This window comes from Salvelinus alpinus, chromosome 18, assembly GCF_045679555.1.
Source record: "Salvelinus alpinus chromosome 18, SLU_Salpinus.1, whole genome shotgun sequence".
In the NCBI taxonomy this organism is placed as follows: Eukaryota; Metazoa; Chordata; class Actinopteri; order Salmoniformes; family Salmonidae; genus Salvelinus; species Salvelinus alpinus.
Window position 1 is genome coordinate 18,990,344 of NC_092103.1, and position 14,318 is coordinate 19,004,661.

At 44.6% G+C, this 14,318-nt stretch overlaps 1 protein-coding gene across 3 annotated transcripts in view; it reads right to left on the minus strand.

The window, feature by feature from the left end:
• Positions 1-14,318, minus strand: part of LOC139543943 (retinoic acid receptor RXR-alpha-A) — a 156,839-nt gene that overhangs the window by 19,542 nt on the left and 122,979 nt on the right. For 2 of the 3 annotated variants that reach the window (XM_071350537.1, XM_071350539.1), the window contains exon 6: positions 9,276-9,460. In XM_071350537.1, coding sequence (XP_071206638.1) covers positions 9,276-9,460 — 185 coding nt within the window. The remainder of the gene's footprint in view (positions 1-9,275; positions 9,461-14,318) is intronic. The other variant, XM_071350538.1, reaches the window with a different exon arrangement.

Consider the following 14,318-nt stretch of genomic DNA (forward strand, 5'->3'; position numbering starts at 1 on the left):
TTGCATGGCTCTCTTAGCCATGTTTACACTGACCTTGTTTCTCACTGTATACACCATGAAGATGACAGGAAGGAACAGAGACCACACTCCTGCCATGATCACACATTAACTCACTGTCCTTACTGTAAGGTGGCAGTCGTCAGGGGATGTTATGGGGAGTCACAGTGGAAGAGATCACAATGCCTTCTGAGGTCTGGGACAATGATAATGACATGAACCTAGGAGTTCACTATTCTGTGCATGTGTGGAACAAGCCGTGAGGGACCACCGTGTCTGTGAGAGAAACTATTTTACATTTCTTCTATGTGAACATCCTTCACTCTGGAGGATAGGGGGCCAGCTGATCGCTTTCTGAAAACGTGTCGAGCAGGGGGAGGAGAGAGGGAGAGGCGAAACCCTCCCCTGAGGGAGAGATGTAGAGAGAGATTGAGAGCGTTTGGGCTTACGAGAGCCGCTTTGAGGACACCTCTTAATGCCTGCCACAAACAAGAGTGTATTTTTTCCCCCAGACTGAATTAAAGGCTTTGGTTTGCATTATTCACAGTGGATAGCCTCTCCTCTCACAGAAATGCCTGGCTTGCATACTGTCCTATGCATTCTTTATAACTCGTGGAGACGAGAGACTGACTTTTAAAAGTTTCATATTCTGCTTAAACTACAGTTGCGTGACAACAAAGAGGAATGTGGTAGTCAATAGATGATCCATAATCCAAATTCCCAACTAAATTGTGTAAAGTCCTCATAATTGGCTCTTAGAGTTGTAGAAGAGTATATTGCGACATCAACCAAGTACCCTCTAAATAACGTTAGCACGCCTATCTGTTTGTCTCTCTCTCTCCTGTGTCTGTCCAAAGACAGAGACTAAGAATTATACAAGTTGACAGATTCAAGCACCGCAAGGTTGGAAAACACACACAAGACAAAATGAGAGAAAGGGATAGAGAATGAGAGAGGGATATAGAGACAGACAGTGGAAGGAAAAACTCCACGGCATGGCAAAATGATAGCGTGTTACCCCCCCCCCCAACCCCCTCCCTCCTTGAAGAGAAGGCCCTGGCTTGTCTGACTGGAGGCATGTTACTAACGCCTGTTTAACTCCTGTTCTAGGTCACCATGAGATAAACAGACTTTATTCAGCTTGGTCAAACCCCAACCATTAGACAGTGGCGGTGCCCATTCATGGTGTGCACTCAGGGGCCCCGACCCTGGGACTCATTAACACATGGGGCAGTGCCTCCTAAAGGAGTGCCCACTGGAGGGGGCAGTCCCCGGACCAGAGGGGTTCCTAATCACCGAGACTGCCTGCCAAGGGGACACCGCACGTTCCAACACTGACTGTGCTGCTCTACCCTTGTTTAATCTACAGTACCAGTCAAAAGTTTGGACACACCTAATCATTCCAGGGTTTTTCTTTATTTTACTATTTTCTACATTGTAGAGTAATAGTGTTGACATCAAAACTATGAAATAACACATGTAGTAACCACATTTTTTTCAACAAATCTAAAAATATGTTATATTTGAGATTCTTCAAAGTAGCCACCCTTTGCCTTGATGACAGCTTTGCACACTCTTTGCACACATTCTCTCAACCAGCTTCATGAGGTAGTCATCTGGAATGGATTTTAATTAACAGGTGTGCCTTGTTAAAAGTTAAATTGTGGAATTTCTTTCCTTCTTAATGCGTTTGAGCAAATCACTTGTGTTGTGACAAGGTATGGGGGGTATACAGAAGATAACACTATTTGGTAAAACACCAAGTCCATATTATGGCAAGAACAGCTCAAATAAGCAAAAAGAAACGACAGTCCATCATTACTTTAAGACATGAAGGTCAATCTATCCGGAATATTTCAAGAACTTTGAATGTTTCTTCAAGAGCACTCCACAAAAACCACCAAGCGCTATGATGAACCTGGCTCTCATGAAGACCGCCACAGGAAAGGAAGACCCAGAGTTACCTCTGCTGCAGAGGATAAGTTCATTAGAGTTACCAGCCTCAGAAATTGCAGCCCAAATAAATGCTTCACAGAGTTCAAGTAACAGACACATCTCAACATCAACTGTTCAGAGGAGACTGCATGAACCAGGCCTTCATGGTTGAATTGCTGCAAAGAAATCACTACTAAAGGACACCAGTAAGAAGAAGAGACTTGATTGGGCCAAGAAACACGAGCAATGGACATTAGACCAGTGGAAATCTGTCCTTTTGTCTGATGAATCCAAATTTGAGATTTTTGGTTCCAACAGCTGTGTCTTTATAAGACGCAGAGTAGGTGAACGGATGATCTCTGCATGTGTGGTTCCCACCATGAAGCATGGAGGAGGAGGTGTGATAGTGTGGGGGTGTGTTACTGTTGACACTGTCTGTGATTTACTTAGAATTCAAGGCACACTTAACCAGCATGGCATCCACAGCATTCTGCAGCGATACGCCATCCCATCGGGTTTGCGCTTAGTGGGACTATTATTTTTCAACAGGACAATGACCCAACACACCTCGAGGCTGTGTAAAGGCTATTTGACCAAGAAGGAGAGTGAGGGAGTGCTGCATAAGATGACCTGACCTCCACAATCACCCGACCTCAACCTAATTGAGATGGTTTGGACCGCAGAGTGGTGCTCAGCATATGAGGGAACTCCTTTAAGACTGTTGGAAAAGCATTCCAGGTGAAGCTGGTTGAGAGAATGCCAAGAGTGTGCCATGCTGTCATCAAGGCAAAGGGTGGCTATTTGAAGAATCTCAAATGTAAAATATATTTTGATTTGGTTAACACTTTTTTGGTTACTACATGATTTCAAATGTGTTATTTCATAGTTTCGATGTCTTCACTATTATTCTACAATGTAGAAAAGAGTACAATTAAAGAAAAACCCTTGAATGAGTATGTGTGTCCAAACTCTTGACTGGTACTGTACTCCTAACTTTTCATATGATTTTGATGATCATTTTCAGAGTCAACTGAAAGATCAGTGGACGGGGAACTAAGTGGTCTCTCAGCAGTTGTCTATAGCTATGGCAATATAGATTAATTACAATGTCACATATTACCCAATCTACATGGCCTACTGAACAACAACTCCCCATTTCAATCATTACCTTAAATCATAGCAAGAAGTAAAGGAAAATCAAAAAATATGGATCCACTAGAAATGACTTGAATTATTAGAAAACTACCAAGACAACTGAAAACAATTCCTGCAAGATATTTATCTGCCTTTATCAAAGCTAGATTTCTAGAAAAGCTTGATTTCCTCCTTCTCCTGCAGGGCGCCCCCTGTTGGCATCAGAGCCCCAGCAGACGTACAGCCACCACGGCAAGGCACAGCCCAGACAGACACACACACACAGTACTTTAGTGTGTCAGAGCTCCCATCCCCTCTCCTATCCCCTCCCTAATGTCAACGCGCATCACGTACATCTCCATCTTCCCTCTCATTTACTCACATAACAGCCTTCAGAGTTCTACCTTCACTTCACAGGACATTTCCCCCTAACCCCTCCCAGAGCAGATGAGTCCCAGAAGAAGCTCTCTCTCTCTCTCTCTCTCTCTCTCTCTCTCTCTCTCTCTCTCTCTCTCCCTCCCTCCTTTCCTCTCCTGCACACTTGCTCTCTGTCTGTCGTTCCGGTATGATTCCTGAGAAAACCAAAGCTTGGTGGGATGCTGTCAGGAACAGCCTGGCTGTTGTATTATTCATGGTTGAGCCAGAGAGAGTCTAGAGAATGAACAGAGAGAGCCTCACATAGCTTAGGTGGGTGGCTGGGAGACTGCAGATGTTAAGGTGCACAGGTGAACTAGTGGACTTGTGATGTAAGGTACCATACAAGGAGCACATAAGATATGGATGTAGAATAGTCACAGCTACCTTGTTCATCTCAGTGATAGGCATCAGGTGGCAGAGCCCTGGATACCTCCCATCCTAAGAGAATGACAACCACAGCCTCTTCTCATCTTTCACCACAGAGATGTAACACGTAAAAACTGAAAAAAATCGAATAATAATAACATCACCACGTTGGCTAATGGCTGCTCCCTGTTAATCAAGCAAGACCCTGGGGAGTCCAGGGGCATCCAGAGAGGATAATAGAGATTGTTAGATTGCAGCATAATTGAACTCTAATGGTGTGGCAAATTGTTGTGATTACACTGATTACATGTTATTAATGTCCATTACTGCAAAAACACACATGCCAGAGGCTGAGGCACAAAGTACCTGTATCATACCAAGGGAAAATGGGAGGAAATGGCTAACACAGATGTAGGACCTTCATTTGAGCCAGTTTGCTACAGCAGGAAAATAGTCCTGCAGCAACAGGAAATGTGAATTATTATGTGGATTATAATTAATTGACATTTTTGTAGCAGTTGATACATTTTTCGTAATGAAAAATCAAGTCAGAAATTTCAAAGTGGAAATTACAAACTTCAGAAGTCTTTTTAAACCTCAAAAACACTACAAGTTAAACATTTATCCTGCAACAGGGTGCTCAAATTAAGATCCTACATCTGTATGTGAGTGTGTGTGTGTGCATGCTGCTATAGCCACTTGCTCTAGCGACGGTCATGGAGTTCGCTAAATATTCTCATAAAGAAAATGCTAAATCTAAATCTAGGTGCTAAATCTAGGTGACTTACAAAGATGAGGACTAAGAGCAAGAGAGTGATGTAGTGTACACAACTAAATAATCATTGTGGAATCTGAAAAGACACGTATCCCAAAAGCATGATGGTGTACTTACTACGTGCACATGCTAAAAGAAAGGAACGAGGTGGATAGATAACTACAGTGAGGGAAAAAAGTATTTGATCCCCTGCAGATTTTGTACGTTTGCCCACTGACAAAGAAATGATCAGTCTATAATTTTAAAGGTAGGTTTATTTGAACAGTGAGAGACAGAATAACAACAAAAAAAGCCAGAAAAACGCATGTCAAAAATGTTATAAATTGATTTGCATTTTAATGAGGGAAATAAGTATTTGACCCCCTCTCAATCAGAAAGATTTCTGTCTCCCAGGTGTCTTTTATACAGATAACGAGCACACTCTTAAAGGGAGTGCTCCTAATCTCAGCTTGTTACCTGTATAAAAAGACACCTGTCCACAGAAGCAATCAATCAGATTCCAAACTCTCCACCATGGCCAAGACCAAAGAGCTCTCCAAGAATGTCAGGGACAAGATTGTAGATCTACACAAGGCTTGAATGGGCTAAAAAACCATCTTCAAGCAGCTTGGTGAGAAGGTGACAACAGTTGGTGCGATTATTCGCAAATGGAAGAAACACAAAAGAACTGTCAATCTCCCTAGGCCTGGGGCTCCATGCAAGATCTCATCTAGTGGAGTTGCAATGATCATGAGAACGGTGAGGATTCAGCCCAGAACTACACGGGAGGATCTTGTCAATGATCTCAAGGCAGCTGGGACCATAGTCACCAAGAAAACAATTGGTAACACACTATGCCGTGAAGGACTGAAATCCTGCAGTGCCAGCAAGGTCCCCCTGCTCAAGAAAGCACATATACATGCCCGTCTGAAGTTTGCCAATGAACATCTGAATGATTCAGAGGACAACTGGGTGAAGGTGTTGTGGTCAGATGAGACCAAAATGGAGCTCTTTGGCATCAACTCAACTCGTCATGTTTGGAGGAGGAGGAATGCTGCCTATGACCCCAAGAACACCATCCCCACCATCAAACATGGAGGTGGAAACATTATGCTTTGGGGGAGTTTTTCTGCTAAGGGAACAGGGCAACTTCACCGCATCAATGGGACGATGGACGGGGCCATGTACCGTCAAATCTTGGATGAGAACCTCCTTCCCTCAGCCAGGGCATTGAAAATGGGTCGTGGATGGGTATTCCAGCATGACAATGACCCAAAACACACAGCCAAGGCAACAAAGGAGTGGCTCAAGAAGAAGCACATTAAGGTCCTGGAGTGGCCTAGCCAGTCTCCAGACCTTAATCCCATAGAAAATCTGTGGAGGGAGCTGAAGGTTCGAGTTGCCAAACGTCAGCCTCAAGTGTGTCATTGTAGCAAAGTATTTATAAACTAAAATTCAGAACTCTTAAAAGTTTGGTTCATTGTTGTTTTATTATCTATACAATAGGTCATAATTGATTTTGGCCCAATAGGACTGGCATATTCCGACTTTCAACAAGCTTTCTGTTTTGATTGGGTTATTTTGCCTAAAAAACTTTAGGACTACCTAAAAAAAAATGTTTTAAATAAACTCTGCATCTCTGCCCAGCCTGGCAAGAGTGGCCCAAAGGGTGTTTAGCATCCCCAGTGGCCCTGCAAGTGTGGAGAGGATATTGTCCGCTGCTGGCCTTCTCTCCAGGCACCATGACATGAGCCTGAAAGCCACAGACTCTGACCAAACTTGTGTTTCTAAAAATAAATTCAAAATCACAGCCTATATGTGCAATTTACAGACTATAATGATTTAATACAACAAAGTGTTGTTTAAATGCAGAGCGCTTAATGTCCCTACCAGCCTATTGTGTTGCTCTCGTAAATGCTTTACAATGTATTTATTTGTAGGCTATAGCCTTGAAATAATACAGCCTAAATAATAAATTTTTGTTCCTTCTTTAGGCTCCCTGTCTGGCTCCTGACCTATTTAGAGTGTTTATTTGCTGTCTAATATGACATGATGTAACCCAGGTATTCCCAAACTGGGGTATCCCCAGGGGTACGCCAAATAAATGTGATTCACATTGAAAAAAATATATATATTTTATTTATTTAAAAATAATACAAATTCTCATTTTCAAACAGTCCATTTATATTTTCCAACAGGGCTATACATTTGGGTGAGTTTTTTTAATGACCTGAGTAGCCTCGTTTTACTGCCCAAAATAAAATTAAACCATCTAGTGTTCAGCGAAATAACAACACAATGTCAAATACAGTTAGCCTAGTTAAATAATTAACATCCAATCACATTAACTGTTACTCTCTCGCGGGAAACCTTCACTCTTGCGCAGACATTTAGAAAGGAAACATGACAATTAGAAAAATAAGCCACATGAGTTATTTGAGCATAAATAAAGACGACTTTCGAGTAGTAAGACATGTATAAAAGCAACAGATACCATTATTAAGAAGGGGTTATAGTTGTCTTATGTGGTGAGCTACCGAGTGGCTAGGACAGGCAAGCCCCATACTATTGTGGAGGACTTAATTCTTCCTGCTGCCGCGGATATGGCTGGGACAATGCTGGGGGAAAAGGCCAAAAACACAATACAGACAATGACTTCATCAAACAACACTGTTTCACGATGCATCAGTGACATGGCTGGAGATGTTTGGAAACAATTACTGCTTCGCATACAAGCCAGTGAATTCTATGCGTTACAGCTGGATGAGTCAACAGGCGTTGCGGGCCTGGCACAGCTCCTGGTAAATGTCCTTTACGTTTATAGGAGGTAAATTAAGGAAGACATCCTCTTCTGCAAACCACTGGAAACCAGGACAACATGAGAGGATATTTTTAAAGTACTGGACAGCTTTGTGACATCAAATGGACTTTAGTGGTCAAGATGTGTTGGTATCTGTTCTGATGGCGCAAAAGCCATGACAGGGAGACATAGTGGAGTGGTAACGCGCGTGCAAGCAGTTGCTCCCGATGCCACGGGTACACTGCAGCATCCACAGACAGGCTCTTGCTGCCAAGGGAATGCCTGACAGCTTGAAAGACATTTTGGACACTACAATGAAAATGGTTAACTTTGTTAAAGCAAGGCCCCTGAACTCTCGTGTATTTTCTGCACTATGCAATGATATCGGCAGCGACCATGTAATGCTTTTACAACATACAGAAGTGCGCTGGTTATCAAGGGGCAAAGTATTAACATGTTTATTTAATTGAGAGACGAGCTTAAAGTTTTCTTTACTGACCATCATTTTCATTTGTCTGACCGCTTGGATGATGATGAGTTTCTCACACGACTGGCCTATCTGGGTGATGTTTTTTCTCGCCTGAATGATCTGAATCTAGGATTACAAGGACTCTCCGCAACTGTATTCAATGTGCGGGACAAAATTGAGGCTATGATTAAGAAGTTGGAGCTCTTTTCTGTCTGCATTAACAAGAACAGCACACAGGTCTTTCCATCATTGTATGATTTTTTGTGTTCAAATGAACTCAAGCTTACGGACAATGTCAAATGTGATATAGCGAAGCACCTGAGTGAGTTGGGTGCTCAATTACACAGGTACTTTCCCGAAACAGATGACACAAACAATTGGATTCGTTATCCCTTTCATGCCCTGTCTCCAGTCCACTTACCGATATCTGAACAAGAGAACCTCATCGATATTGCAACAAGCGGTTCTGTGAAAATTGAATTTAATCAGAAGCCAATGCCAGAATTGTGGATTGGGCTGTGCTCAGAGTTTCTTGCCTTGACAAATCGCTGTTAAGACACTGATGTCCTTTGCAACTACGTACCTATGTGAGAGTGGATTCTCGGCCCTCACTAGCATGAAAACTAAATACAGGCACAGACAGTGTGTGGAAAATGATTTAAGACTGAGACTCTCTCCAATGCAACCCAACATTGCAGAGTTATGTGCATCCTTTCAAGCACACCCTTCTCATTAACCTGTGGTTTTATATGTAAGATGGCTAAATAAAGAGCAAAATTAATGATTATTATTATTTGTGCCCTGGTCCTATAAGAGCTCTTTGTCACTTCCCACAAGCTTGTGACAAAAACTCACACTCATTCTTATGTTTAATAAATGTATTGTATAGTGTGTGTGTGGCATGCTTACAATGATGGCAAAAAACAACATTTGAGAGTGTGCTGACCCTGGTGCTAGAGGGGGTACACAGCTGGAGGTTGAATGTTTGAAGGGGTACGGGACTATAAAACGTTTGGAAACCACTGATGTAGCCTATTTGAAATGACGAGCTCTTCATATGTTCACCGTTTCATGTTTATTAAATTACTTTTCATTAAAGTCCTATGGTTTGGTTTCAATACTTCAAAACCAAATGGCAGGTCCAGGTAGTCAAAAATTGTGATTTTAATGAGCGGCAGTTTTTTTTTCCTGTGAGCCCCGAGCGGTTTATAGCGGAGCAGTTGGAAAGGATGTGGAGCACCGGGGGGCATCGATAAGCGGGATATCCGACCACTCAACTCCGCTCACATACTCTTGTGCGTGTGCATGTACACGTGGATAAGTGTGTTGGTGTGTTTGTACATAAGTGAGTGTGTAAGCGGCTCCTGCTCTCCAGAGACATACAGTACGGCGTAGTGACTCACCGAGTTGGATGGCATGCCCAGGTTGGTCTCGATGTAGGTCTCTGTCTTGGGTTCCACAGCGAGCTCTGCCTCCAGGACCTTCTCCACGGGCATGTCCTCGTTGACGCTGCTGGTGGACTCCACCTCGTTCTCACTGCGCTCTTTGGCCCGCTGGCGCTCCTCCTGGACGGCTGTGTGTAACAAAACTGGTTCCGGTCACTACTGCTGCTGCGGTGTTGTCTAGTGTGTGCGGTGTTTATGCATGTATTGTGTGTGTGTACATATGTAAATAGAGAGTGTGTACAATTATTATAACATGCTCTGATGTAAAGACAGAGTTAAACAGTCCCCATAATTACAGGTGACATGAATAGAGGCATGAAAGGAAACAGTACTGTGTAAACACAACATACACATATCACTCCATACAAGGACCCCCTCTTCAGCTGTCTGATATCAAAGAGCTGGGTCTATTCAGAGCATAACAAACAACAAGCGCCTTTCACGGCCATCATATATTTAGACATTAATAATGTATGGGATGTCACTCCTCATTTAGGCCCTGCATGTTTACCACAGACACTGTGACTGAATGGCTTTGAGAGACTGACTGGAGCACACACACATTAAATGGGGACTTTGTCCAATATAATGTGGTTTTTATTCTGTCCAGTAAATAACAGTCTCACTAAGTCTCTGGGTAAAGCAGGGCCTTGTTGGATCTGCTGTGTGATTGGCTTGGCAGGGAGACACAGGAAGTGGTTTGTGTGCTGAGCAGACACAGAGGCTCACTGTGGCCGAGGCAGGCCAAACCGCACCTCCACCCTCAGAGGATTTGGGAGAGAGGTGTGTGTGTGTGTGTGTTCATATGGAAGTGGTTGCTCTGCACCGACTCTGGGTTTCTCCCTATTCTCCCTTCTATATTCCCCAATAAACAGAAACAGTACCCCAGACACACACATCCACACGTCTACACACCTAGACACACACATCCACACGTCTACACACCTAGACACACACATCCACACGTCTACACACCTAGACACACACATCCACACGTCTACACACCTAGACACACACATCCACACGTCTACACACCTAGACACACACATCCACACGTCTACACACCTAGACACACACATCCACACGTCTACACGTCTAGACACACACATCCACACGTCTAGACACACACATCCACACGTCTACACACCTAGACACACACATCCACACGTCTACACACCTAGACACACACATCCACACGTCTACACACCTAGACACACACATCCACACGTCTACACACCTAGACACACACATCCACACGTCTACACAGCTAGACACACACATCCACACGTCTACACACCTAGACACACATATCCACACATCTACACACCTAGACACATACATCCACACGTCTACACACCTAGACACACACATCCACACGTCTAGACACCTAGACACACACATCTACACACACATCCACACGTCTACACACCTAGACACACACACATCCACACGTCTACACACCTAGACACACACATCCACACGTCTACACACCTAGACACACACATCCACACGTCTACACACCTAGACACACACATCCACACGTCTACACACCTAGACACACACATCCACACATCTACACACCTAGACACACACATCCACACATCTACACACCTAGACACACACATCCACACGTCTACACACCTAGACACACACATCCACACGTCTACACATCTAGACACACACATCCACACATCTACACACCTAGACACACACATCCACACATCTACACACACATCCACACGTCTACACATCTAGACACACACATCCACACATCTACACACCTAGACACACACATCCACACCTAGACACACACATCCACACGTCTACACACCTAGACACACACATCCACACACACACATCCACACATCTACACACCTAGACACACACATCCACACGTCTACACATCTAGACACACACATCCACACATCTACACACCTAGACACACACATCCACACGTCTACACACCTAGACACACACATCCACACATCTACACACCTAGACACACACATCCACACATCTACACACCTAGACACACACATCCACACGTCTACACACCTAGACACACACATCCACACATCTACACACCTAGACACACACATCCACACGTCTACACACCTAGACACACACATCCACATGTCTACACATCTAGACACACACATCCACACGTCTACACATCTAGACACACACATCCACACATCTACACACCTAGACACACACATCCACACGTCTACACATCTAGACACACACATCCACACGTCTACACATCTAGACACACACATGCACACATCTACACACCTAGACACACACATCCACACATCTACACACCTAGACACACACATCCACACGTCTACACATCTAGACACACACATCCACACGTCTACACATCTAGACACACACATCCACACGTCTACACATCTAGACACACACATGCACACATCTACACACCTAGACACACACATCCACACATCTACACACCTAGACACACACATCCACACGTCTACACACCTAGACACACACATCCACACGTCTACACACCTAGACACACACATCCACACGTCTACACGTCTAGACACACACATCCACACGTCTAGACACACACATCCACACGTCTACACACCTAGACACACACATCCACACGTCTACACACCTAGACACACACATCCACACGTCTACACACCTAGACACACACATCCACACGTCTACACACCTAGACACACACATCCACACGTCTACACAGCTAGACACACACATCCACACGTCTACACACCTAGACACACATATCCACACATCTACACACCTAGACACATACATCCACACGTCTACACACCTAGACACACACATCCACACGTCTAGACACCTAGACACACACATCTACACACACATCCACACGTCTACACACCTAGACACACACACATCCACACGTCTACACACCTAGACACACACATCCACACGTCTACACACCTAGACACACACATCCACACGTCTACACACCTAGACACACACATCCACACGTCTACACAGCTAGACACACACATCCACACGTCTACACACCTAGACACACATATCCACACATCTACACACCTAGACACATACATCCACACGTCTACACACCTAGACACACACATCCACACGTCTAGACACCTAGACACACACATCTACACACACATCCACACGTCTACACACCTAGACACACACACATCCACACGTCTACACACCTAGACACACACATCCACACGTCTACACACCTAGACACACCTAGACACACACATCCACACGTCTACACACCTAGACACACACATCCACACGTCTACACACCTAGACACACACATCCACACATCTACACACCTAGACACACACATCCACACATCTACACACCTAGACACACACATCCACACGTCTACACACCTAGACACACACATCCACACGTCTACACATCTAGACACACACATCCACACATCTACACACCTAGACACACACATCCACACATCTACACACACATCCACACGTCTACACATCTAGACACACACATCCACACATCTACACACCTAGACACACACATCCACACCTAGACACACACATCCACACGTCTACACACCTAGACACACACATCCACACGTCTACACATCTAGACACACACATCCACACATCTACACACCTAGACACACACATCCACACGTCTACACATCTAGACACACACATCCACACATCTACACACCTAGACACACACATCCACACGTCTACACACCTAGACACACACATCCACACATCTACACACCTAGACACACACATCCACACATCTACACACCTAGACACACACATCCACACGTCTACACACCTAGACACACACATCCACACATCTACACACCTAGACACACACATCCACACGTCTACACACCTAGACACACACATCCACATGTCTACACATCTAGACACACACATCCACACGTCTACACATCCAGACACACACATCCACACATCTACACACCTAGACACACACATCCACACGTCTACACATCTAGACACACACATCCACACGTCTACACATCTAGACACACACATGCACACATCTACACACCTAGACACACACATCCACACATCTACACACCTAGACACACACATCCACACGTCTACACATCTAGACACACACATCCACACGTCTACACATCTAGACACACACATGCACACATCTACACACCTAGACACACACATCCACACATCTACACACCTAGACACACACATCCACACGTCTACACACCTAGACACACACATCCACACGTCTACACACCTAGACACACACATCCACACGTCTACACGTCTAGACACACACATCCACACGTCTAGACACACACATCCACACGTCTACACACCTAGACACACACATCCACACGTCTACACACCTAGACACACACATCCACACGTCTACACACCTAGACACACACATCCACACGTCTACACACCTAGACACACACATCCACACGTCTACACAGCTAGACACACACATCCACACGTCTACACACCTAGACACACATATCCACACATCTACACACCTAGACACATACATCCACACGTCTACACACCTAGACACACACATCCACACGTCTAGACACCTAGACACACACATCTACACACACATCCACACGTCTACACACCTAGACACACACACATCCACACGTCTACACACCTAGACACACACATCCACACGTCTACACACCTAGACACACACATCCACACGTCTACACACCTAGACACACACATCCACACGTCTACACACCTAGACACACACATCCACACATCTACACACCTAGACACACACATCCACACATCTACACACCTAGACACACACATCCACACGTCTACACACCTAGACACACACATCCACACGTCTACACATCTAGACACACACATCCACACATCTACACACCTAGACACACACATCCACACATCTACACACACATCCACACGTCTACACATCTAGACACACACATCCACACATCTACACAC